Raw genomic sequence first — 24,847 nt, 5'->3', positions numbered from 1 at the left:
AGTTCTGACCTAGAGCCTCCACCTTCTCCAAATCACCACGGTGGTCGAAAAGGGCCTGTGCTTGGGAAATCCTTCCTTTGTTGGCGATTCTTGGACCCAAACCCTGCATTTGGGCATCTGACACCCATAGGCCCATGGTTCAAACCCAGGCAGCTCTTTCCAAGTTCCAAATAGGGACTCAGTTCTGCGCATCTGGCGGGTGTGTCCAGATTGCAGTCTTCGCACCAGGCATCCAAGAACGTGCTTCGGACACACGCAGGGTGGTGGAAACGGGTTCTTGGTTTGCATCAGGGCTGAGGGGTGGAGTAGCTCCAGCGCCCGGAGCGCGCACACGCTCACACTCCCCAAGCCAGGGCGCGGCCGCTCTGGGCGCGAGGTCCCAAACCAAGTCTCCCGCTTGGCCAGGAGCCGGGGCGTACCCTAGGTCCCCGTCTGGGGCCGCCGCGAGTCTACCCTGCGGCGCGCACTCCTGACCCGGCCCCGCCCCGCGGTGGCCGCGAGTAGCGGGCGGAGCGCAAGCAGAGAGGCGCTCTGGGCTGTGCGGCTCCGCCTCTCCTCGGTGTTGGGGGAGGGACAGAGGGACCCGGCGGGAGACAGAGAAAACCTGACCGACCGGCTGGCGAAGAGCTGCATGCAACCGGTGGGAGGCCGGGCCGGCTGGGTCTGAGGCTCGGGATCGGGCTCGGACCGTTTCCCGGCGGGTCCCTGGCGGTGAGCGCGGACGGCCCGGAAGCGGCGGCTCTGAGCTGGCAGGCGGAGGGCTGTCTCCTGCGCCCGCCTGCCCGGCGCGGTCCGAGGATGCGGGGGGGCGATGCCCGGGGCCAGGGACGCGCTCTGTCACCAGGCGCTGCAGCTGCTGGCCGAGCTCTGTGCCCGTGGGGCCCTGGAGCACGACAGCTGCCAGGATTTCATCTACCACCTGCGGGACCGTGCCAGACCCCGGCTCCGCGACCCAGGTGAGTGCCGCCACCGCCGCCTGGAGGGACCCAAGGGCCTTGGGCTGGGACTTGGGGCCGCACCGGGGCCTGAGGCAGAAGAGCGACGCGGACTGGGAGAGGGCGGGGGGCGGCCACCGAGCCAGGAGAGGGATCAAGAACCATCGCTCTGTGGCCTGATGCTGTAGCCAGGCGGGGACTCGGGCGGTGGCTACTGCACGGAGGCCGAGTCCGGGTCGGCTGGGGCAGGGTTGGAGGGACCACGCCCGCCACCTGCGCTCCCATCGCCAGGGCTCCTGGGGGCGGCTCCCTAGCTCCGAGCTACGCTCTCCACTTCCTGGGCTATCTGCATTCAGAGCGAGGTGAGGCCAAGGCGGCCTCGGAGCCGTGGGAAGGGGGACGAGGCCAAAGGAAACTCTGGGAAGTTGGGAGTTGGGGACGGCCTCGGGCTGGGGCCGAATCCCACTGGGTGCTGCTCATCGTTTCTCCTGAGCGTCTAGTTCCTTTCCTTGGTCTGGGGTGAGAAGGGCGGGACGCGATCCGGCGTTGGGCCGGGGACAGGGAGCTTTTCGTCTTGGGCAGACGGGCCTGAACCCATTCCCGGCAGGTCGCACGGCGTGGAGGTGGCCTGGGCCTGGGCGCTGGGCTCGACCAGCGACTACCGCCGGCCACACTGGGGTCCGTAGGCTCGTCGGTCCTGGCTTGTGCACCTGTAGTTATTCCTAGTGAAAGTTGCAAAGCTCTTAACTTTGGAAAGTTCATTTATTTTGGCATTTGACCAATTAAGGTTGGAGGAGGGAGTTTTAGCGGAGCCATTTGCTTTTCCCGAGGTCCTTGTGTCTCCCAGGTCGTCTCATCCACTACTGGCTAGTGGAAAATGCATTCCTTCCAATGTTTGCTTGAGATGTTTCTCACCTGGAGAAAGAGTTTTCTCGAATATTCTCCCAACCTAAGTACTTACCAGAAAAGCATAGTGTGGTTAGATTGTTAAAAATGGGATGAGAAAATGGCCTTTCTCTTGATATTGCTATGTATAAATATTGGAAATGAGCTATTGCCTTGCAAAGTATCATGGACGAGCTGAAACCAATTTATTATATAAAAATCCATTTATCCAAAAGATAAATTAAAGAATTATTTGATTTATAACGAGTGTCAACACTGAGCCAGACTTAAATAGTGTCTCCTTGATATATTCAAGATGGGTGTGTGGGGTGAAGTCATCTGCTAAAATTTAAAAGTTTATATCAGATTTTCCCTACTGGAGGCTTTTTTTCTATTGAAAAAGAAAAAATATTGTTTTCCATTGCCAATGGTTATATTAACTAAGTTTATCGAAGATGTCCTAAGTTGGGGAAGTTCGTCCTTAAGCAGCAGAAGCAAGACAATTATTTTACATGCTTTGCCCAAAGCAAGTGTTAGTATTGAAACATCTCACTTCCTTGCCTATGACCGGACCACGAGTTTTCCTTGTTATCCCACATAGGCAGTTGTCTTTGGCTTTACAAGAGACGATGGATGAGGCCTATCTTTGAATCACATATTTTTGGCCAGTTTTCTGTCTCTGCTCCTTTTAATCCAGGGGCTGGATCCTGTGTTTTCAGGTTCTCTTCAGCCCCTACACCACGCAACCCCTGAGAAAGATTCACTAAGAGGACTTCTTACAAGAGTAAATCTGATTCCTTGGCTGAGGAATAGCTATAGATAGGAGTCGACCTTGCTGCTCTGAATTCCTGATATTAGTGCTCTCCTTTCTTAAACTAGGACACAGGGTTTTGAAGTAGCCCCATGCCCCTCTGGCTCTTTGGTTTGTGTTGGAAAGTAGCCAGCTCATGAGGGAAGGGGTGGGGGTGGTGGGTTCAAGTGCGAGGTGAGAGGAAACGAGGCCAAAGATTACATCCTAAGTGCACCCTCTCCTTCAGGACGCTTTTCCCTTCATTTCCAAATCTCCCTTCATTTCCTTCCTTCCTTGCCTTGTCGACATTAATTCTTACATCAGATGCATTTGTCTTCATCCCTCTGAAGCAAGAGTGACTTTAATCTCTGAACCCTAAAAGCTGAGTAGCTAGAAAAGCTGCACCACACAACACCATGTGAATAATGTCCCTGCTATGATAGCGTGAACCAGAACAACCATGCACAGCAGCCCTGAGACATGGGTTTCTAGAGAGAGTCATCTCTGTAAATGGATGATTTCTTTTTCTGTAAAGGAATCCACCTGAATGCCATGTCCTAGCTTTCTCTGTTATTGTCCATTCACGGCCACCCAGTGATAGCTAGGTTTCCTCAAGCTCAACTAAGGACTTTGGTTATAAAAGGAGAAAAAAGATATAATTTCCTGTGGAGAGCAAAGTGACCCTGCATCTAGGAAATTTACTCATTTTTTCAGAGGTGTGGAAAGACTAGGGCACAGACCAGTGGGCCTGAGCCATCAGAAAGGTTATTTTTTGTCCAGGTAGTTATAGTGCCCTGTTGGGGGAGTACAGCACCCAGATTTCCCTGACTTGGTGTTCACAGAGGACTTGATGCAATTGTAATTTTAAAAAATAAGCCTAAGTTACAATTGGAACTGAAGTGCCTCACACAGTCTGTCATCTGTACCAACTTGTGGAAAGTAAAGTGCTGAGTGTGAGCACTTTCGTCCATAGAAAGCAATTAGAATGTGCTGTTGGTTGCTTTTATAGTGTTTTATATGTTACTGATGTGGGACATAAACTTGCAGGCCTCAGAGACTAGCCTTTAAGGCAGAGGGAAGAGCAAGTGCAAACGCCCTGAGGTGGGAGCATTATTGATATGATTCTAGAAATGGTGATTTCAGAGGTGGCTGGAGAGGCGTGAAAGAGATGGAGAGTGGTAAGACATATGGTCAAGAGTTAGAGAGGGTGGATCATGCAGAGTCTTGTAAACCATTATAAAGACTTTGGTTTTACTCTGAATGAGATACGAAGTCATTAGAAGGTACTGAGTGGAGAAGTGACAACACTTTGACTGCTATGTTGAAGAGCAAAGGTGAAGTCAGAGAAACCTCTTAGGAAGTTATTTCAGAAATCCAGACAGAGGTGACAGTGACTTCAACAGCGATAGTGGCAATGGAGTTGATGAGAAGTAATTGGATTATGAACGCAATTTGCAGGTACAGCCACAAGTATTTATTGAAGGAAGAGATGTGAAAGGTGAGAGAAGGGCAGCTAAGGAAGCTTCAAAGAGTTTTTGACCTAAAAATTCCATGTACAAGTAGAAGTCTTCAGGAAGAAGGTAGGGGTGAGGAGGGAAATCATGAGGTTTATTTTTTATTTTACTTTAACTTTTTGTAACACATTAAGTGTGTGATGCCTCTTTAGATAGCCAGGCTGTTTTACAGTTAAGTGACCTGAGGTATGACTATCCTCTTTAATGTCAATTGCTCTATGCTTGTATTTTATAACTGGAGACTTCGCTGTCAAGAAGATTAATTGGTTGTAGAACAGCATGTATTGTTAGAAGGTTCTCCTTGTAGGGAATTAAAAGGTATCTTAAATTTCTACCCATGGATCTTGATTATACTTTTTTTGATCAAAAAGCATTAGTCTTATCCCTCTTCTCCATCATATACCTTTAGCTACTAGGAGGTAACCTAGCCTAACTTCTCTAGATCCACTCTTTTGAAGGAACAGAAAGGAGGATTGGATCATGTAATGTCTAGGTCTTAAACATGTTTTTATCATTTTCTTTTTAAGTCTTTTCTTCTGTAGGGTGCCAAGCACTTTATGTAGGTCATTTCACTAGTCCTCATAAGTCTCCTAAGCACTCATCTGTGTTCCAGCAGCAGTAGCAGCTTCTGGGAGCTTGTTAGAATCGGAGAATCTCAGTTATGTCCCAGACCCACTGAATATGAATCTGTATATTAACAGGATCTTCAGGTGAGAGTTGTAGGCACATTAAAGTTCAAGAACCATGGCTAAAAGTGATTGATATATATGAGTAAACTGAAGTGCGGAGAAGTAAACTAGCCCAGGGCCATGGAGTCCATTTAAAAGAAGAATTGGGTCTAAGTTAAAGTAGCTTCTTAGGTACTCACATCACATATACTGAAAACTGAGGAGTTATTGTCAATGAACATTTTCTAGGTATCTTTCATAAGAGCCACCCTTAGACCTACTTTCTCTCTTCTGTACTTGTATGATGGATTTAATCCCCAAGTGTAGGTCACATTCTATGTAGTTATAAAGATTCAGCTTAGTATTTTTGATTATGAATTCTGTTATCCAGGATACGGGTTTTCCATTCATGTTCCAACTCCATATTCTGAAGATTTTTTGTGCATGTTCTCTGTGTTTGTACCCAAGCTCTAGAAAAGGTTCAGCAGGTCAGAGTGTGAAGCAGAGCCTTAAGACTCGTGATTAGTGACTCTTCTCTCCACGTAAATATTACTCTATTCAAGAAAAGCTTTTTCTAGATCACTGGTTTTCAACTTTGGCTGTACGTTAGGAATACTTAGGGAGCTGGAACAAACAAACAGAAAAAACAAACAACAACAAAAAAAACTACCAATGATTGGGCTGCACCCTAGATCAGTTTTAAATCACAGTCTCTGGGAAATGGGCCTGGTATCAGTATTTTTAAAATTCATCTATTGATTCTCATGTGCAGCCAAGTAGAGAACAACCTTTGAGACCATTGGGCAAAGAATGCATCCACCTAACCCTTCTCAGCTCAGTTCACATTTGTTTCTTGCAAAGTTAGGAAAGATAGTATCAAATACCAGGAACCTTCACTGTTACCCTGTACAGCTAGCACCCATATCAACTGATTCTTAAATTTCTTTTCACAACATTATCCCAAATTTTTATTTTGAGGGCTCGTTGAACATGTCATAAGGCTCTATTATGTCCATCCAATCTGAGAGGGGAAAAAACAAACCAATCAAGAAAAATCTTGTCTAAATAGAGTGTCATTAAAAGGTCAGAATATAGAACCTTCACGAATGTCACCTTATGTTAAATTATAGTCAAGTCACTTATTAGAAAATGTACATGTAAAATAATAATTAAATATAGTTTCTATGAAAAAACCTCCAAAATATTCATCAAGATTAAATATTAGCCTTGATTCAAATTTTTCTAAGATAGTCAAAAGAGAATCAATCTTGAAACACTGGATGTTTATGAATAGACCTTGGTGTGATTATGCACAATGGGATTAATTTTTTAAAGTTAATGTTAATTGCAGTCAGGAAAAAGAGTCTTCTAAGGAATGAGTGGCATATTGGATGCACAATATGTGAATATCTAATACGCATTTACTTCAGTGACATTTTAGGGCTCCTTCATAAATATTTTATTTAAACAAGTGTGTTTTCATCTCTGCGGTACTTCTCTACATGGACCAGTGAGTGGTTTAGTCATGAGGTAATTATTAAGAGGGGAAAACAAAAGCAAATTGTGGTAAAGGCATTGCAGGCAGCCCTATGGCCAGCTGCCTCTTTCACAATAAACAATCAAAGACACAAACTTTTTGATGTGGGATGAACTCTCAAGGAAAAATTAAACCAACACCTAAAGGAAATCATCCTAAAATTTTCTATTATGTATAGAGCATAGATGTTGCTTGCACTGAAAAAGCGTTGAGGTACTTTTATGTTTGTGGTGCAAGTGCAATTTCCCATATAGTTTGCTTAAAAACATTCGTAATCTCTTCCTAACAGGTTGATTCGGGGGAATTAACAAGTTCACACTCCAAAGTGTATAGAGAAAGTGGAGGAGCTTAGTGAGAGGCATAAATGGGGGAGCAATCTCACTTTTAAAAGGATAAGTATGGAGTACGTATTTCTATTTTCTGAATGAAGTTGAATAAAATCACCATTTGTGGAGAAGTTTTCAGTTTTCACTGCAATCTTGGAGCAAGAAATGTGCATCACAACTTCTTTTTCTTTCAAATGTTTCATTTGGTGGGCTCTAGAAAGGGCTTTAGACCACATCAAATCCTGAGGACTAGGCTCTGCAGATCTCTTTGAAATCTTCATATGTCCTTGAACATGTATTTTATCACACAAAAAATTTAAATCAACATTGATAGAACTGCACCTGAGAGAAAAAATATCTTCCAGTACATCAAGATGACAAAATGATATAAGCAAGGACTTTGGAGTTAGAATCTGACTGCACTAGTAAGTGCACTAGTAAGGTCACCTTAGTGACCTTGAGTAAAATATTTCACCATTCATTTTATTCATCTTTAAAATGGGAGTGGAAGATTGCTGTAACACTGTGCCCAGAGTAAATGCTCAAATAACGAATCAGTAAATTGATGTTTTTGGTAGTATCACCTGCCCATGTTTCCTTTCAGCTATAGTCCACAAACATGTTTATGTTTTACCACTTGTAATTATTTGTAGGCTAAATTTATTTTTTACTGTTTTGTAAACTTAGCATTTTATTACCTCTTATTAGCTGTGTGTTCCTGGACACGTTATTTAACCTCTGTGTCCTCATTTTCTCACCAGTAAAATGTATTACTAGTATCTGGGTTACTAGTATCCAGATAAAGTATAGACTGCCAGTCCAATTTGAATTTCAGATAAACAATGGGTAATAATGCATGGCACATAATTATACAAAACAATTATCTGTTGTTTATCTGAAATTCAAATTGAACTGGGCATCCTATAATTTTATTTGGTGATGCTGACAACGCTATACTAGTACCTAACTCACAATGCATATGAAATACCATAGTACCTGGTATATGCTCACAGTAATACACATAGTAAATGCTCAATAAATACTAGCCATTATTTCTATTATTATAATTTTCCCATTGTTAACACTTATTATTATGTAATTATTATTATTGTGATGACTATGTATATTCCAAAGAATGGCTATACCTTTTTTATTTAACCATTCTTTTGAGGCTATTCTAGCTTGTAATTTTTTTTTTTTTTTAGTATGAATAATGTCTTGTATTTATAGTTCCCTATTTCCTTTTGGGAAAATTTTTTCGTGATAAATTATAAACAGTGAGCCCTAATTGCTTTCGGTAGATCTATGTTAGTTAGTCCTGCTACATGTCAACAGTAAATCCGCTAGTGAATTAGGTGTATAATGTGAACAAAAAGTTGCTAATTTAACATGGTTTAAATAGCTGCCTAGTTGTTTCGATTTGTGGGGTTTTTTTGTTGTTGTTGGTAGGACTGAATATTTTTTGTTTTGAACCTTATATTTACTCTTATGTGATTTTTTGTGTTCTCTACCACATTCTCTATCATGTGCCAGTTTATTTTTTGAGAATCTTAAGGTTTTTTCTACCAGTTTCCATTAATTTTATTTTTTGAGAATCTTAAGGTTTTTTTCTACCAGTTTCCATTAATTAGAATGTAAATATTCTGTCAAATTAGCTCACAGAAGGAGTATTGTATAGTGAATGAGCTCAGATTGTCTGACTATAATCAACCCATTATATTAAAGTGTCTTTTGAAATTTCAGGGGTGCTTCAATAAATAGGGATTAGTTGTAACATTCTTTTCCAATGCAAAATGCTGCATTCATTAATATGAAATATGAGAAAAGTTGTTATAATTTGAATCTCTTTTTCTTTGTGTTTTCTTTCCCACTCCAAACCACCCCACCCTACCCTTATGTAGCTGTTACTTAACCACATTGAACGGATCAATCTTTTCTAGTTATAATTAAGTTAAATTCCAAAAACATTTATTGAGGGCCCCTTAAGTGCTATGTACAAGGTTGGGCATCTGTCATTCAAAGATACATTAGACATGCTTACTGCCCCTATGGAATTGACATAAAACAATAATGGCAATTAATAAAATCAAGAAGGGAGATATCTACTGGATACAGTACAGAAAAAAGAGTAGAGAAGTAATTAGCTGACTTGAGCGGATCTGCAGAGGTTTCCAACAGAAGGCTATTCTTGGGCAGAAGAGTTTGCCTGGAATTTGTTGGTGGGAAAAGCGTTCTAGGAATTTACAAAGGTCCTAACACAGAAGAGGATGAATTCTGGGTAACAGTAAGTTGAGTGTGTTTTGCGAATGTTGAGAGATGGATCTGCTGTAGTAAACAATGGTCAAATCAGATCACGAAAGCCCCCGTATGCCATTGCCAAAATCCCACTGAGGGCTGACTGGAGTGCTCTGATACAGAAATCTTGAAAGAAGTACAGTTTATATGATAAGCTCAAAGCATCCATTCTCAGCAAAGCACACCAGGAGATTTCAGTTCCGTAAATGCAACTTCTCAAGTCTTCCTGGTTCCTCATGGAAAATATACTCAGGTTACTGGCAAAGATGTTCTTTCTGTCCAAGATAAGGTCCTCACAGATTGGAATCAATGAATGGAAGTTTACCCATTTTAGATCTCCAACATGTCACCCGAAACCCATCTGTAATTACCTTGAATAGTTGTAAAGACTGCCTTTAGCAAGTTTAGTCATCTGGTTCAAACATCTGGACTCCAGATATAATTCCTGACTATGCCAACAGTGACATCTTGCTTCCTTGCCTGGTTATTTAATAATGGAAAAAGCAATGTGTTCAGCTGCATTGTAACTACCCAGTCTGTGGATGTGCACAGTCTGTTTTCTCTGAAGTTATAGGCCCCAAGAGGGAATAAGCATGGCAGGCCTGCCTAGTGCTCACCAAACCATGCTGTAGAGATGGTTGTTTATTCTGTGTACAGGGGCTGCCAATTAACAGGCACAATTTTTAAAAATAATTGATTGAATGCCCTTAAGTGGGTCACATGCTGTCCATTTCTAATATCTGCCTCCTCGTCCCCACCCCATACATGTACACTTTGCTTATCACATTTTTGGGACATGCCTGCCTATTGAAGACATCTTAGTTTGTATCAGCTGTAGCACTGCAGAACCATTAAAAGAGTTTACGCTGAAAATTCAGGTGAGTTTTAACCCTTAATTAGGTATTCTGGAGACCAGATGAATATTGATTGGAGAGGCTGTAGTTGGGGATGCCAGTTATTTGCTCATCATATGTTTATTGAGCATCTACTAAGTACCAGGCTCTGTCCTAAGTATGTACAAATGTAGATATCTAGACACAGTATTGTACATACAGTAGGGAATCAAACAGAAAATTAAATGTTTGTCCTCATGAAACTTACATTCTGGTGAGAGGAAAATGATAATATATATGTAAATTATATAGTATGTTAGATAGTAGTAAGTGCTAAGGAAAAAAAAAAAACAAAGCGTGGAAAGAGACCAAGACATAAAGACTAAACTGGCATCACTGAGAAGTTGACAAATGAATAAAGGTTAGAAGGAAATGTGGGAGCAGGATACACGTGTAGCAGGGGAAGAGCATTCCAGGCAGGAGAGCAGCGGGTACAAAGGTCCCAAGGCAGGATTGTGCTTGACATGTTTAGGTACTAGCCAAGGGTTAGTATGACTGTAGTGAGGTTGGTAAAAAAGAGAGTAGTAGTAGATGAGGTCAGAGAGGTGATGGCAAACTGATTATAGGCCTCTATAAGCCTTTTTTAAGTGACTTTTACTTGCAGTAAGATAGGAAGACATTAGCAAGTTTTATCAGAAGAGAGATAACATCTGACTTAGGAAGAGAAGGGATCACTCTGACCAGCACATAGAAAACAGACTATAGGAGGGTAAGGTTGAAGTTAGGGAGAGGAATTATAAAGCTGTTGTAATCATGTAGGTGAAAGATGGTGGTGGCTTGGACCAGAGCGATAGCAGTGGAGATAGTAGGAGGTGGTCAGATTCTGGGCAGCTGGAAGGTAGAGAAGACAACATTTACTAATGGATGGATATTGAATGTGAAAGAGATGAGTCAAGACTAAGACTGTGGCCTGAGCAGCTAGGACAATAGAGTTGCAGGAGAATTAAGCTTGAGGGGAATGACCAGCAGCTCAGTTTTTGATGTGGGATTTTGCAAATGCTTATTAGTGAGTCCAGTGGGGATACAGACTAGACAGTTGGATATATGAGCCTGGAGTTTGGGAAAGATGGCTAGGCTGAGGATATAAACATGGGAGTTGTCAGCATGTATGTGATATTTAAAATGAGTTTGTCTGAAATTATCTAGGAAGGCAAAGTGAACAGGAGAGTGAAGAGGACCCAGACTAAGTTCTAGAACTGTCCAACAGTAAGAGGCTAGAGAGAACTTGAGGAACCACAAAGGAAGATTAATGAAGAGACACTAGAAATGAAAGAGAAAATCCAAGCAATAGTGTTGACCTGGAAGCCAAGATGAACAAGAAGGTAATCAAATAAGAAGGAATAAGCAGTTGTGTCCAGTGCTACTGTTAGGTCAAGCAGAATGAAGACTGGGTACTCACCATTGCAGGTAGCGATGCAGGGGTCATTGGAAGTGATGTTGACAAGCATTTTTGATAGAGAGGTGGGAAGAAGAGCCTGATTGGCATGGCTCTAAGAGAGATTGAAGGGAGAGGAATTGGGGCAGTGAAGACAGAATATTCATTTAAGTTTTTCTGCTGACAAGAGCAAATAAATGGCATAGTAGTTGCCGGTGAGGGAAGTGAGATCAAGAGTTGTATTTGTTTATTTATTTATTCATAAGTTACGAGACTTAACAGCACCAAGGTGATGGGAATGACTAGTACAGAACAAAAATTCATGATATAGGATAAGGAGGGGAGGATTGCTAGAATGATATACTTGGTTGAGAAGTTGGGTATATTTCCCAAGAGTTCAGTGTAGGCATTTAGGCACCACAGGCACATAGATGATATTTAAAGCCAAAACACTAGATGAGCTTACTGTCTTAATCCATTTGCACTGCCCTAGCAAAATTACTATAAGCTGGGTAGCTTATGAACAACAAACATTTATTTCTCACAGTTCTGCAGGCTGGAAAGTCCAAGAGCAAGGAGCTTTCAGATGCAGTGTCAGGTGAGGGCCTGTTCCTCATAGAGAGCACTTTCTCTCTGTGTCCTCACATGGTGGAAGGGGTTTCTTTCATAAGGGCATTAATCCCATTCATGGGGGCTCTGCCCTCATAGTCTAGTCACTTCCCCAAAAGCCCTAACTCTTAGCATTTTTCATACTAGGGATTAGGTTTCAATATATGAATTTGGGGAGGACACAAACATTCAGACCTTCACACTTACCAAGGGTGAATAAAAAATAGAAAAGAAGTCAAACAACTGGTTAGAAGTTAGAGAAATGTGCAGGAACAAATAAGGAGACTGAGAAGGACCAGAAAGTAATGTGGGAGAAAAATCAAGACCATGCTGGCTTGGAAATTAAGAAAGTATTCCTAGGTGGAAAAAAGGATCCCCTGAGTTAAACACAGCTGATAGGTCAAGTAAGATGACAACCAAGAACTGACCATTGCATTTAATAACATGGAGGCTAATTGGTGACCTTGAACCGAGTGGTTTTGGAGGAGTGGTGCCTGAGTGGAATTGGTGAAAGTCTAACTAGAGTCTTTTAAAAAGAGAATGAGAGGAGAGAAATTGAGGGAAAAGTAAGCAATTTTTTTGTATTATTTTGTGAAGGGAAAGGGAGGAGAAACTGATTCAAAAGAAGGCTTTTAAAGGAAAGACAAAATAACTATGTATTCTGGAGAGAGGGAAAAATGATGTAGAGGATTGAACTGCTGGAGTGATGTGCTAAGTAGGCTGAGTAGGTGGGTTTTTCAACAACACTTTATTCATTGTCAAGAAGTCAGGGCAGAGTATGTGGGCACAGGTGGGCAGATGTGGTTTGGGAATCTTGCAGAAGTTTGCCTTCTGATCGCTCTTCTATTCTTGGTGAAATAGGAAGCAGCAAATTTATAGTCTGAGTGGGGATGGTTATGAAGTAATGGCAACTTGAAAATAAGAGAGTTATAAATGTCTAGGAGAGTGGAAGAGGAAATTGATTAGGGAAGGAAGTGTGATTGCCAGGCAATACCAAGGGCCTGCTTGAAGTTGGCGATCATGAATTTAAAGTGATTTCCATCAGCATAGGTGCGTGTTTTTCTTCCATGTTCAACTCTTTTTGTGCAGTCATGGAAGAGAGGGAAGTTTGTGTTTAAGCCAGGGTTGTGTGTATGATGAGGAAAGAGTGGCAAAAGAGTTGAGGGTATATAGAATAGATTGGAATGATTGATTCTGAAATTTCATCAGACCAAGGAGAGAAAAGCGGATATGTAAAAGGATTAGGGGTAGTGAAGACGTGGTAGGATTAGTGGGTTGTAGGTCCTGGAGGGGTGGAATGCTTGTTGAAAATGCAGTGAGGAGAAGAGGGTCGGAGAGTGAGATATTTGAAATCAGCATTCTGGAGGAGTTGCAATTGTTGGCATGACCAGGTCCAGAACATGATCACGAGAGGCACGATGGGGAGAGGGGGACAAATGATTGAAGATAGGAGCTCAAAGAACTACAGGCCCAGGGTTTTGGAAGTGCTATCGACATGGATATTGGGTTTGCTGAGGATTTTGACGAAAGTAGTTTTGGAAAGTGACAGTAAGCCAGCAATTGGGCTCTTCCAGGAATGTGGGGGAAGCGATCTGAGGAATGATAGATGTCTGCAACAAGATGGGTGGTTGTGGTGTAGTGGTGTGGTCAGACAGTGTGAGATTTAAATCTGGGTATTTTTAAAGAAAACAGCAACAGGCAGTAAACTATTAATTTTTACTTAAGTAGAAGTGTTGAAGGAATATTTTAAGGCAGTAGAGATGCCTTAAGAGACATTTAAGAGATAAAATAATTCATAATGATATGAAATAAAGAGATCCTGATTCCCAATTTTTTTGCGTATGTGCCTGGAAAGATGTCCCTATAACTTATTAGGTTTACCACAGGAAGTCAAGCACATTTTGTGGGAAAATCATGAGATTAATTTTAAACACATTAAGTTTGGGATGTATATGACATCTCATGCAGATGCCCAGGGCAGTTGACTGGTGGAAAACTGGGAAGAAGTTACTGGAAATAAGGAGGGTGAAAAATGATTGAATGTCAAGGCCCCTTGCAACTCATAGATTTTTGTAAAGTGGTTCCCGGTTCCAGCTATGCATCAAAATCAGTTAAGGAACTTTTGAAGACACAACTACCCTGTCCCAAGATTGACCAAATCAGCCTTCAGGGGTGACATCTAAAATACCTCTACACAGCTAGGGTTGCAAATGACATGCACTTACGGCCTTCATGGTTTACAATTACTTTTTACAGCCCCTTTGTCAAAATAAATGCTCAAACTGTCTATGTAAAACTTTTATAAAATATTAGGCAAAGAAACCCAAACTTGAAAATGTGTTTTCTATCTATGATGGATTCCTTTTTTTTTTTTTAACCACAATGAATTTTCTCAAATTATTAGTAAGTACAGCTACTCTTGGCACAATTACTAATAAATTCTGTAGAAAATTTAGCTCTAGGATGTAACTGTAGTGTCCTAGCCCTAAGTAAAATCATGGTCTTCTTTATCTCTAGGCAAGTAATATGATTATCATTTGTCCTTATTTTAGGATAACCATGCAGTACATAAACCTTGTGAAAACTCTAACTAGGCCATGAGGTTAGAGAATAACATGGTTGCTTGATTCCTGTAGGCTATAAATCATCCTAGCCAATATGCTCACTTCTTGTCAGAAAAATCTGCGAAACAGAGAAAGAAACTGGACAAGAATGAGGAGGCCACATTAGAATCACTTTTATCACTTTTAACTTAGGAGTCATAGGATCCCAAGTTAAACATATTTCCATTCTTATTTTTTCAAATAATATGAATGTCAATTGCTAGCATAGCTGAGCTAGCTCTGAAGGCTTCCCAAATCATTTCAGAGGGAATGAGAAAACAGTGCTGCTTGCTCTTCTTTAATCTGTTCCACCGTGACTGCTACTTTAGATTTAATATAACTGTAGTATCGCGAATTTATAGGTCATCCTTCTTCTGGGGCTTTTAAAGTACTTTGTGTGTATTACTTTAATTTTTAGGGAACTCAGATTAATCGTTTTATGGAATCTATTTCAGAGGGAATCTACAAAAGAGAACTAGAAAATCCCCCAAAGTGTTTCTTTTTTTTCTTCCAGATGCCTTTGGTAGGAAAATTCATTGATTCTAACTCCACACTGCTTTAGAGGCCATTTATGTGTGGATTACTGTTGGCTTCTCTTGAGGAGAATCTAATCCCCACAAGTTCAGTTAGAGAGGATCCACTCTGCACGCTGATAAAGATTAAAACTGCAGCTCTTTTCCATTACATTGTCTTCTTTTTTTATCTTTTAATTTTTGTATTATCTTATGCTTCAGTAATTCAATCACATCTGCCTTCCCAGTGCCTCAGTATGTGGGAACCGGGAAGTTAAATTGGGCAGATTAACAAAACAGGAGGTCTACTTCATGTGCCTTTATAGTAAAATGTGATGTCTTAGCGTTTGCAGTGGTGTCCCATAGTGCTAGAGACAATCATCAGATTTGACCCAGGGAAACTCCTGGAGAAAAGTGAGTAGTAAATAGTGGCCTTAATGATGCAATTAGAACATGGGGGATTGTCAGAAGAGGATCGGAGTTAGCTTTGTAATACCTGATTCCTTAAATGTTTAGGAAATAGTTTAATTAAATATAGTAAAATATTTGTCTACTGATTTATATTGCTTTTAATCTTCTCTTTTTCCAAAATCTCATGCTAATTAAATTAACATTCCTATAAAAACATACTGAATACAGTATACGTCATTAAGTGAGACTTAGGTTCATAAATAGTGCAATAAACTATAAAGACTTAGAAGTCATAAACTTTTACTTTTCATTAATGAAGCAATCTGTAAATATATAAAACCAAGTTTGTTATAACTTTACAAATTAGAAAAATGAGAATTATGTTGGAGACTACAATACTTCACTAGTAATGGAATGCATCAAATAGACAAAATAAATACACAGAGGATAGAAGTTATATAGTTAAAATAATAAAGAAAAATCATATTGACAAAACACTTAAACAATTAATCAGCACGTGATTAATTTTTTAGACATGACAATACAAAGGAAAAGTTAATTCCAACCGGTAAAAATTGCATGCGCCACATTTACTGACCATGAAATAATCAATGAGCGATTAAGAAGTAACAACAACAATACCAAAACTCTAAACACTTAAAAATTGAACTCTTTCAGAGATCTCTTGAGTTAAAAAAATCAGAAATGAACACTGAAATTATAGACGTTGAGAACACAATGGAGTATAACCAAAGCTATATTTAGATGAAAATTTCTAAGTTGTTAATAGCAAAAAAATACAGCAATAGAAAAAAAATGCATTGAAGAGCCTAAAAATAGAAAAGTAAAGCAAATCAAAAGAAGAAAAAAAAAAAGAGCAAAGCATCAGTAAAACCGAAAGAAGAAATTACTGAATTAGAAAGTGAAAAAAACCCAAAGAAGCAGTGTTAATAAATAAAACCCAGGTGTGTCATTCTGAAATGAAAAATAAATATTGTGCTATTCTGATTAAGGAAAAAATGAGAAAGCACAAATATAAAGCAAAAAGAACAAGAAAGAGGATTTAATAACAGATATAGAAGACGATAGAAAGCATAAGAAAATGTCATATATGTCAATGATGTAGAGGTACAAATTAAGTGGAAGGCATAAACATCTTAGAGTGAGTATAAAAATATTTAGAAGAGATTGAAAGGTGGTCAAAGAACTTTCTGTGTAGAAAGGTATAGGCCTAAATATTTTTATAGGTCAAGTAACAAAATATTAAGTACTACATCAGCCCTCTTATTTGTTGGAGCCACAAATAGTCATTACAAATTTGTGTTGTCATTGCAACAAAAGTTTTCAGTGAGCACAAGAATTAAAGGTCATCAGCACTTCCATTAACAATCACTGTTAATACTTTTACCAGAAGTGGAATTGCTAGGCTTATGCACATTAAATATTTTGATATAAAATTAACAAATTGTCCTCTACAAAGGTTAACAATTCATATACTGTAGAAACTATACTGTGGCATAGAAAAAATATGGAAGGCATCCTAATTTACTATGTGAGGCTAGTATCACACTAATATCAAATCTGACAAAGACAATAGTAAAGATATCTTGATACCAGTCTCAGTTAAGCACATAAATATATTGTAAATAATAGTAAAACAAATACAGCTTTGTATTAAAAATAATGATGTACTGTAACCTGGTGAGGATTTAAGACTACAGGAATGGTAAAATACTAGGAAGCCTAGTATTGCACAGATAGGTTTTTTTGTTGTTTTATATATATAATTATTTTAACTTTTGACGATTTATGCAAAATAAGTCACAAACTTTACACATTTTCCTCTATCTCCAGTCATTCTCTGATTTTAAAAATATAACCGTATTGAGACATGTTTTACATATTGTAGAATTCACCCTGAAAGGGTACAATGGAATTATTTTTTAGTAAATGTATGAAGTTGTGCAAACATCACTATAAATCAGTTTTAGAACATTTTCAACATTCCGGGAAGATTCCTCATATCAATTCTCTGTTAATCCCTGACTCAGGAGACTACTAATCTACTTTCTGTCTCTATTAATGTGTCTGTTCTAGACATTTCATATAAATGGAATCATACAATATGTGATCTCTTCTGAGACTGGGTTCCTTCCCTTAGCATAATGTTTTTGAGGCCTGGCTATATCATAGCACGTGTCATTAGTTCTTTCCTTTTTATTACTGATTAATATTCCATTAGATGGATGTATTTCATTTTATTTATTCGTTTACCAGCTGATGGACATTTGGCTTGTTTCCAATTTTGTGCTATTGTGACATGGCAATATAGTATCTGGTAAAGATGGCATTTCAGATCAGTTGACGGGGGGAGAAAATGGGTTATTCAGAAAATGGGGTTGAGATAATTGAGTAACTATTTGGGAAAAACATTATATGCCTGCTCCCAAAATTTTTCATGTGGTTTAAATTTTACAAATATAGCTGCTAAAATTCCAAAGGAAATTATGTGATAATCATTTTATAATCAGAATACTGTATAGATGACAGCAAAACAATAACAGCGGGTTAGACACAGAGATAAATTTTTAAAATTCTTTCATGTAAAGAGACCTAGGAGTAGTCTGCCCAGGTCTGAGAGGCTCTAGGTAGTCTTAAGATTCAGGTTCCTTCTGTCTTTCTGTGTTTACCTTCTTTAGTGCGTGACTTCAAATTCGAAGTCACATCATGGGCTAATATGGTTGCTGGAATTCCAGCACTTACATTTGCATCCCTGAGAAAGACAAAAACCTCACTTTCGCCCTGAGTCTGCTCTTTTAGAGTAACCTTCCTAGAAGTCCCACTCTATACTTGTGCTTTCATCTCATTGATCAGAATTTAGTCATATTGCCATCCCTAGCTACTAGAAGATTGAGAAATGTAGTCTTTTAGCTTGATATATTTTCACTTCAAATGCAATTTAACTTCTCTTATTTTGGAAAAGGGGAAAAACAGATATGGGGTGGCAACTACCAGTGTCTGTGATCTTTGTAGTAGGTGAAGCCTTCCTTGGCATGACCCTAAAGCCAAAAACCATAAAAGACAAGGTTGACAGATTTTGAAAAGCACTACAACAGAAGCATTTTTATTTTGCAAAGTTCATCGTCAGCAAAATTAAAACAAACTTCAAAGTGGGACAAAATAATAACAATGAATGATAGAGGATTAAAATTCTTAAAATGTACTGTTGAAATACATTACACAGTCAAGTGTAAGACACACTTGACTGTGCCTTTTGGAGAGAGTGTATCAATTCTTTGATTACTCCTTAAATGTACAATAATACCACATTGACAATGTTTATTCTCTTATATATATATATTTTTTTAACCATGTTGACCTTTTAGCAAGAGGGTGCATTTTTTTTTTGTATGGGGCATTATTAGTTTAATTCTCTCCCCTCAAGGGCACATTTTAGGCTCATCCATTAAATGCAGCTCACAAATGCTGTTTTAGGCTATTTGATTTAGGACAGATTCAGCTAGATTACCTGAATGCTCAATTAACTGCCACAATGAGAATCGTTTGCTTTCAGATTGATAAGAAGATCAAATCAGTAGCCATTCTCAGTTCAGTGCTTCATCAGGAAGTGAATTAAAGCAAAACCATTAGTGGTCATTTTTCTAAATGCTAATCAGTGAATTTCAAATTGTAGAAAAAAATTGTGTGTTTTTAGTGGTTATTATAGATGAGTGTTTTGAACTGAGTTCAGGACTTCGGGACATTGAAAGGGGGCATGGTTTCTAGCCATATTACTTAGGCAACAATAATTCCTCACAGCTTTCTGTTAATATCTTCTGATAACAAGCAAGTTGGAGCCAAGTGGCTTTGGCTATTTGGTATCCTTGGTAACCACTGTTAGATAATGAATTGTATCAGTTAAAATTAATTTCTTGTGAAAAGCTGCTTCCATGAGAGAATACTGACTTTGATGTTTAGATGCACAAGATATATATATATATACACACACACACACACACTTACACACACGTATACATACACACACATAATGTGGAGAGAGTGTCATCAGGTGTGGAGAGTTTTTGCAGGTAACTGCAAAGCCTAATCAATTTAAAAGTGCGAAGAATGAAGGAAGACTGCAAAGGGCTCTGCCTCTAAGAACTGTGCTTCTACTTGGAGAGGGAAGATTTATATAAATAAAGGAATCTGAAGCATAATAGTCACTATTATTTGACTGGAGAAGTAGCCTTTCTTTTCTTGCATCTGCGAATGCTAACTGTCATGACAAAGCTATTTTATTGTTATAGAAGTTTGGGAAAAGATAGAGAACACATTTTTTCAATATAAAATAATACATTATATAATTTGGCTCCAAGCCCACTTTTGATGTCAATTCAGGAAGCATTTTTCTTTCATCTTGATAGGTGCCTAACCTGAGGACCATATCTCCCACAAACTCTGCACTCCCAGAAGTTAACATTTTTAGGGTTATTGCTAGAACATGCAAAACCCAGTGCTGGACTGTTTTTAATGGGTTGCTATTTGGTTCAAAAGCAACACTCCTATATCCTGTTGGGTCTGTAGCAAGAGCAATCCATTGTACCAAGATGTGTCCCAGGTCCCTGGCCCAGGCCTGCCAGCCATACATTTCCCTGGAGGGGCAAGTAAGGAATGGATGCCCCTGATTTCAGTCCTATATAGAATTTTAACTACTGCTGACTTCAGAATATTCTGCTTGCTTTTTTTTTTTCTTTTTTGAGATGGAGTCTCACTCTGTCACCCAGGCTGGAGTGCAGTGGCGTGATCTCTGCTCACTGCAAGCTCCACCTCCCGAGTTCATGCCATTCTCCTGCCTCAGCTCCCGAGTAACTGGGACTACAGGCGTGTGCCACCACACCCAACTAATTTTCTGTATTTTTAGTAGAGATGGGGTTTTACCATGTTAACCAGGATGGTCTCAATCTCCTGACCTCATGATCCGCCCGCCTCAGCCTCCCAAAGTACTGGGATTATAGGTGTGAGCCACCGCGCCTGGCCTCTGCTTGCTCTTGGATGAGCTATAAGATAGATATTTAGAGAAAAAATGCAGAAGCTGAGCTGTAAGAAGGTAAGTCAGAGCTTCACGTATAAGTTGGACTCTTACAGTCTTTTACCATTGAATTTGCTTTTGTTCTACATTTAAATACTTCCTAAATAAACAAGAGCAGGACATATCCTGGGAAGTCCATGTAAACTGAATTCAAAGACTGCCTCACCACTTAATAGTTATATAATCTGTGGAGAATTACCTAACTTCTTGGTGTCTCAGTTTTCTTATCTGCAAAATGAGGATAATAATGCTTATAGGGGAACTGAGGGTGTGAGTAAGATCATGACTTTGGGACACAGCATGTCATTTAGAGATCAATTAATGTTAGTTCTCTTATTAATCCCCTCAATAGAAGTCTTTTTAATGTTTCACAAAAATCGGCACGACTGACTTCTGTCCCATTCTTTATTTTTGCTTTCTTTAATTCCTCCATTAATCTCTTTTCTTTTCCTCCACCCACCTTCTAGTGCCCTTATCCATTATTGTTTTCTCTCCTCTTTTTTCATCTTATCCCCTCTTGCTTCATTTTATCCTGTTTGTTTGTTTGTTTGTTTGTTTGTTTCTTCTGCATACCTTAAGTGACAATGTAATGCAATCTAGCTATTCACTCATCACGTTTAACAGGAACCTATCATGGACTGGTCACTGTCCTTAGTGCTGGATTTGTGAAAAAGAAAGGCATGAGCCTTGTCTTCAAGGAGATTACCTTCTCATGGAAGATACAGACAAGTAAACAGGCAATTGAAACTCAGTGCAGTAAGGGAAAGTGTGTTTTGTTCTGGTAGCACATAGGAGGGGCACTATCCCAAATTTGGAGGAAGTGGTGTCACGAAAGGCTTCTCCAGAGAAGAAATGCTTTGAAATGTCATGGGAACGAGTGTTCCAGTAAAGCATTTGGAGGAAGAGTTTCTAGTAAACAACATGTGCAAAGGTTTAAATGCTTGAAGTGGCATGTGACCTTAGGGACCCTGACTAAGTCAGGATTGGTGGAGTTGAATTTGGAAGTTAGAGTTGGGGGTTGTTTATGTAATGACAGTTAAAGTCAGAAAGGTAAATAAGGGCTTTGTGGGTCATGTTAAGAATTTACATTTTATCCTAGTCGTAATAGTTATCTATTTTATGATAGAATCTATAGAATATGAAATGCAGTAGAAGAGTGGTATAAAGGAAATCTAAGGTTTCTGATTTAGGCAGCTGGGTCATATAAAATGCAGAAGTAGGAGCAGGTAGAGGGAATGAGAAAGAGAGACTGAACGGGGTTTTAGAAATGTGTATTTAAGGTATGTAGTCCCTGTAGTTGTAAATATGGGCCTGAAATGAAAAAAACAGTTTCAAATATTATTCTGAAATTTGATAGTGATTGCATTTTTTTTTAATCGATTTTTCTGAATGTCCTTACATTCTGATGGGCATAGTTAAGGAATTATGGCCCAACTATATGTAGCCAAGAGAGAAAAGTATAAGAAGAACATAGTTAAAGTGGGGGAGAGAACCCAGTATTTATTTCTTTTGAAGGCAATTAGGAAAAAATTGGGAGTGTTTAACCTCTGGTATCACAGGAGTTGCTTAAAAAAAACTTGAAGGTTCCTTCTAAGTGAGTCCCATGGCCAGGACATGGCCTAATGGTAGTCTGAGGGAGTGTATGAATGAGGTTTTGGGGTTAGTGATAAGTAAGAGCTTATCCTCCATACTCAATCTCCAGTAATAGAGAGGTCTGCAAAGCACCTAATTTCATTGAATAAAATAAAATTATTACGGGATTTATTTTTAAATGTTTGGAGTTCACAGCAAACTAACACAAGAAGAGAAAACCAAACACTGCATGTTCTCACTCATAAGTGGGAGTTAAACAATGAAAACACATGGACACAGGGAGGGGACCATCACACACCAAGGCCTGTCAGGGGTGGGGGACAAAGGGAGGGAGAGCCGTAGGACAAATACCTAATGCATGCGGGGCTTAAAACCTAGATGACGGGTTGATAGTTGCAGCAAACCACCATGACACATGTATACCTATGTAACAAACCTGCACGTTCTGCATATGTATCCCAGAACTTAAAGTAAAACAAACAAAAAATGTTTGGAGTTTATATTTATTTCTGGCTTGTATGCTTTTTGAAATAAAGTCTTACGATAAAAGTATTACCTGCTGTGCTATGTAGAACTGCCTTTGATTAGTCAAAGCCTGACTTTTCTTTTCCTTCCAGTGGAGTCTCCTCATTAAGGCATTTCTTTTTTTTAATTTTATTTTTTTATTATACTTTAAGTTCTAGGGTACATGTGCACAACATACAGGTTTGTTACACATGTATGCATGTGCCATGTTGGTGTGCTGCACCCATTAACTTGTCATTTACATTAGGTATATCTCCTAATGCTATCCCTCCCCCCTACCCCCACCCCATGAAAGGCCCTGGTATGTGATGTTCCCCACTCTGTGTCCAAGTGTTCTCATTGTTCAATTCCCACCTATGAGTGAGAACATGCGGTGTTTGGATTTCTGTCCTTGAGATAGTTTGCTCAGAATGATGGTTTCCAGCTTCATCCACGTCCCTGCAAAGGACATGAACCCATCCTTTTTATGGCTGCATAGTATTCCATGGTGTATATGTGCCACATTTTCTTAATCCAGTCTACCATTGATGGACATTTGGGTTGGTTCCAAGTCTTTACTATTGTGAATAGTGCTGCAATAAACATTTGTGTGCATGTGTCTTTATAGCAGCATGATTTATAATCCTTTGGGTATATCCCCAGTAATGGGATGGCTGGGTCAAATGATATTTCTAGTTCTAGATCCTTGAGGAATTGCCACACTGTCTTCCACAAAGGTTGAACTAGTTTACAGTCCCACCAACAGTGTAAAAGTGTTCCTATTTCTCCACATCCTCTCCAGCATCTGTTGTTTCCTGACTTTTTAATGATTGCCATTCTAACTGGTGTGAGATGGTATCTCATTGTGGTTTTGATTTGCATTTCTCTGATGGCCAGTGATGATGAGCATTTTTTTGTGTGTCTGTTGGTTGCATAAATGTCTTCTTTTGAGAAGTGTCTGTTCATATCCTTTGCCCACTTTTTGATGGGGTTGTTCTTTTCTTGAAAATTTGTTTGAGTTCTTTGTAGATTCTGGATGTTAGCCCTTTGTCAGATGAGTAGATTGTAAAAATTTTATTCCATTCTGTAGGTTGCCTGTTCACTCTGATGGTAGTTTCTTTTGCTGTGCAGAAGCTCTTTAGTTTAATTAGATCCCATTTGTCAATTTTGGCTTTTGTTGCCATTGCTTTTGGTGTTTTAGTCATGAAGTCCTTGCCCATGCCTATGTCTTGAATGGTATTGCCTAGGTTCTTCTAGGGTTTTTATAGTTCTAGGTCTAACATTTAAGTCTTTAATCCATCTTGAATTAATTTTTGTATAAGGCCTAAGGAAGGGGCCCAGTTTCAGCTTTCTATATATGGCTAGCCAATTTTCCCAGCACCATTTATTAAATAGGGAATCCTTTCCCCATTTCTTGTTTTTGTCAGGTTTGTCAAAGATCAGATGGTTGTAGATGTATAGTATTATTTCTGAGGGTTCTGTTCAGTTCCATTGGTCTATGTCTCTGTTTTGGTACCAGTACCATGCTGTTTTGGTTACTGTAGCCTTGTAGTATAGTTTGAAGTCAGGTAGCGTGATGCCTCCAGCTTTGTTCTTTTGGCTTAGGATTGTTTTGGCATTGCGGGTTCTTTTTTGATTCCATATGAGCTTTAAAGCAGTTTTTTCCAATTCTGTGAAGAAAGTTATTGGTAGCTTGATGGGGATGGCATTGAATCTATAAATTACCTTGGGCAGTATGGCCATTTTCATGATATTGATTCTTCCTATCCATGAGCATGGACTGTTCTTCCATTTGTTTGTGTCCTCTTTTATTTCATTGAGCAGTGGTTGGTAGTTCTCCTTGAAGAGGTCCTTCACATCCCTTGTAAGTTGGATTCCTAGGTATTTTATTCTCTTTGAAGCAATTGTGAATGGGAGTTCACTCATGATTTGGCTCTCTGTTTGTCTGTTATTGGTGTATAGGAATGCTTGTAATTTTTGCACATTTATTTTCTATCCTGTGTCCTGAGACTTTGCTGAAGTTGCTTATCAACTTAAGGAGATTTTGGGCTAAGACGATGGGGTTTTCTAAATATACAATCAAGCCATCTGCAAACAGGGACAATTTGATTTCCTCTTTTCCAAATCAAATACGCTTTATTTCTTTCTCTTGCCTGATTGCCCTGACCAGAACTTCCAACACTATGCTGAATAGGAGTGGCGAGAGACGGCATCCCTGTCTTGTGCCAGTTTTCAAAGGGAATGCTTCCAGTTTTTGCCCATTCAGTATGATATTGGCTGTGGGTTTGTCATAAATAGCTCTTATGAT

At 39.5% G+C, this 24,847-nt stretch overlaps 1 protein-coding gene across 6 annotated transcripts in view; it reads left to right on the top strand.

The window, feature by feature from the left end:
* Positions 1-588: 588 nt before the first annotated feature.
* SYT9 (synaptotagmin 9) overlaps positions 589-24,847 on the top strand; it is a 224,080-nt gene continuing 199,821 nt past the window's right edge. For 4 of the 6 annotated variants that reach the window (XR_010580903.2, XR_012423427.1, XM_005578751.5 and 1 more), the window contains exon 1: positions 589-956. Coding sequence is in view for 2 of the 6 variants with exons in the window: in XM_005578751.5 (XP_005578808.2) it covers positions 812-956 (145 nt within the window). In the remaining 4 variants the exon portion in view is untranslated. Of the gene's footprint in view, positions 957-1,108; positions 1,298-24,847 lie in introns of those variants that run through there. The other 2 variants (XM_074014461.1, XM_074014460.1) reach the window with 1 other exon arrangement.

Source organism: Macaca fascicularis, chromosome 14 (assembly GCF_037993035.2).
Source record: "Macaca fascicularis isolate 582-1 chromosome 14, T2T-MFA8v1.1".
Lineage (NCBI taxonomy): Eukaryota > Metazoa > Chordata > Mammalia > Primates > Cercopithecidae > Macaca > Macaca fascicularis.
This window is presented reverse-complemented; position numbering and strand designations above follow the sequence as displayed.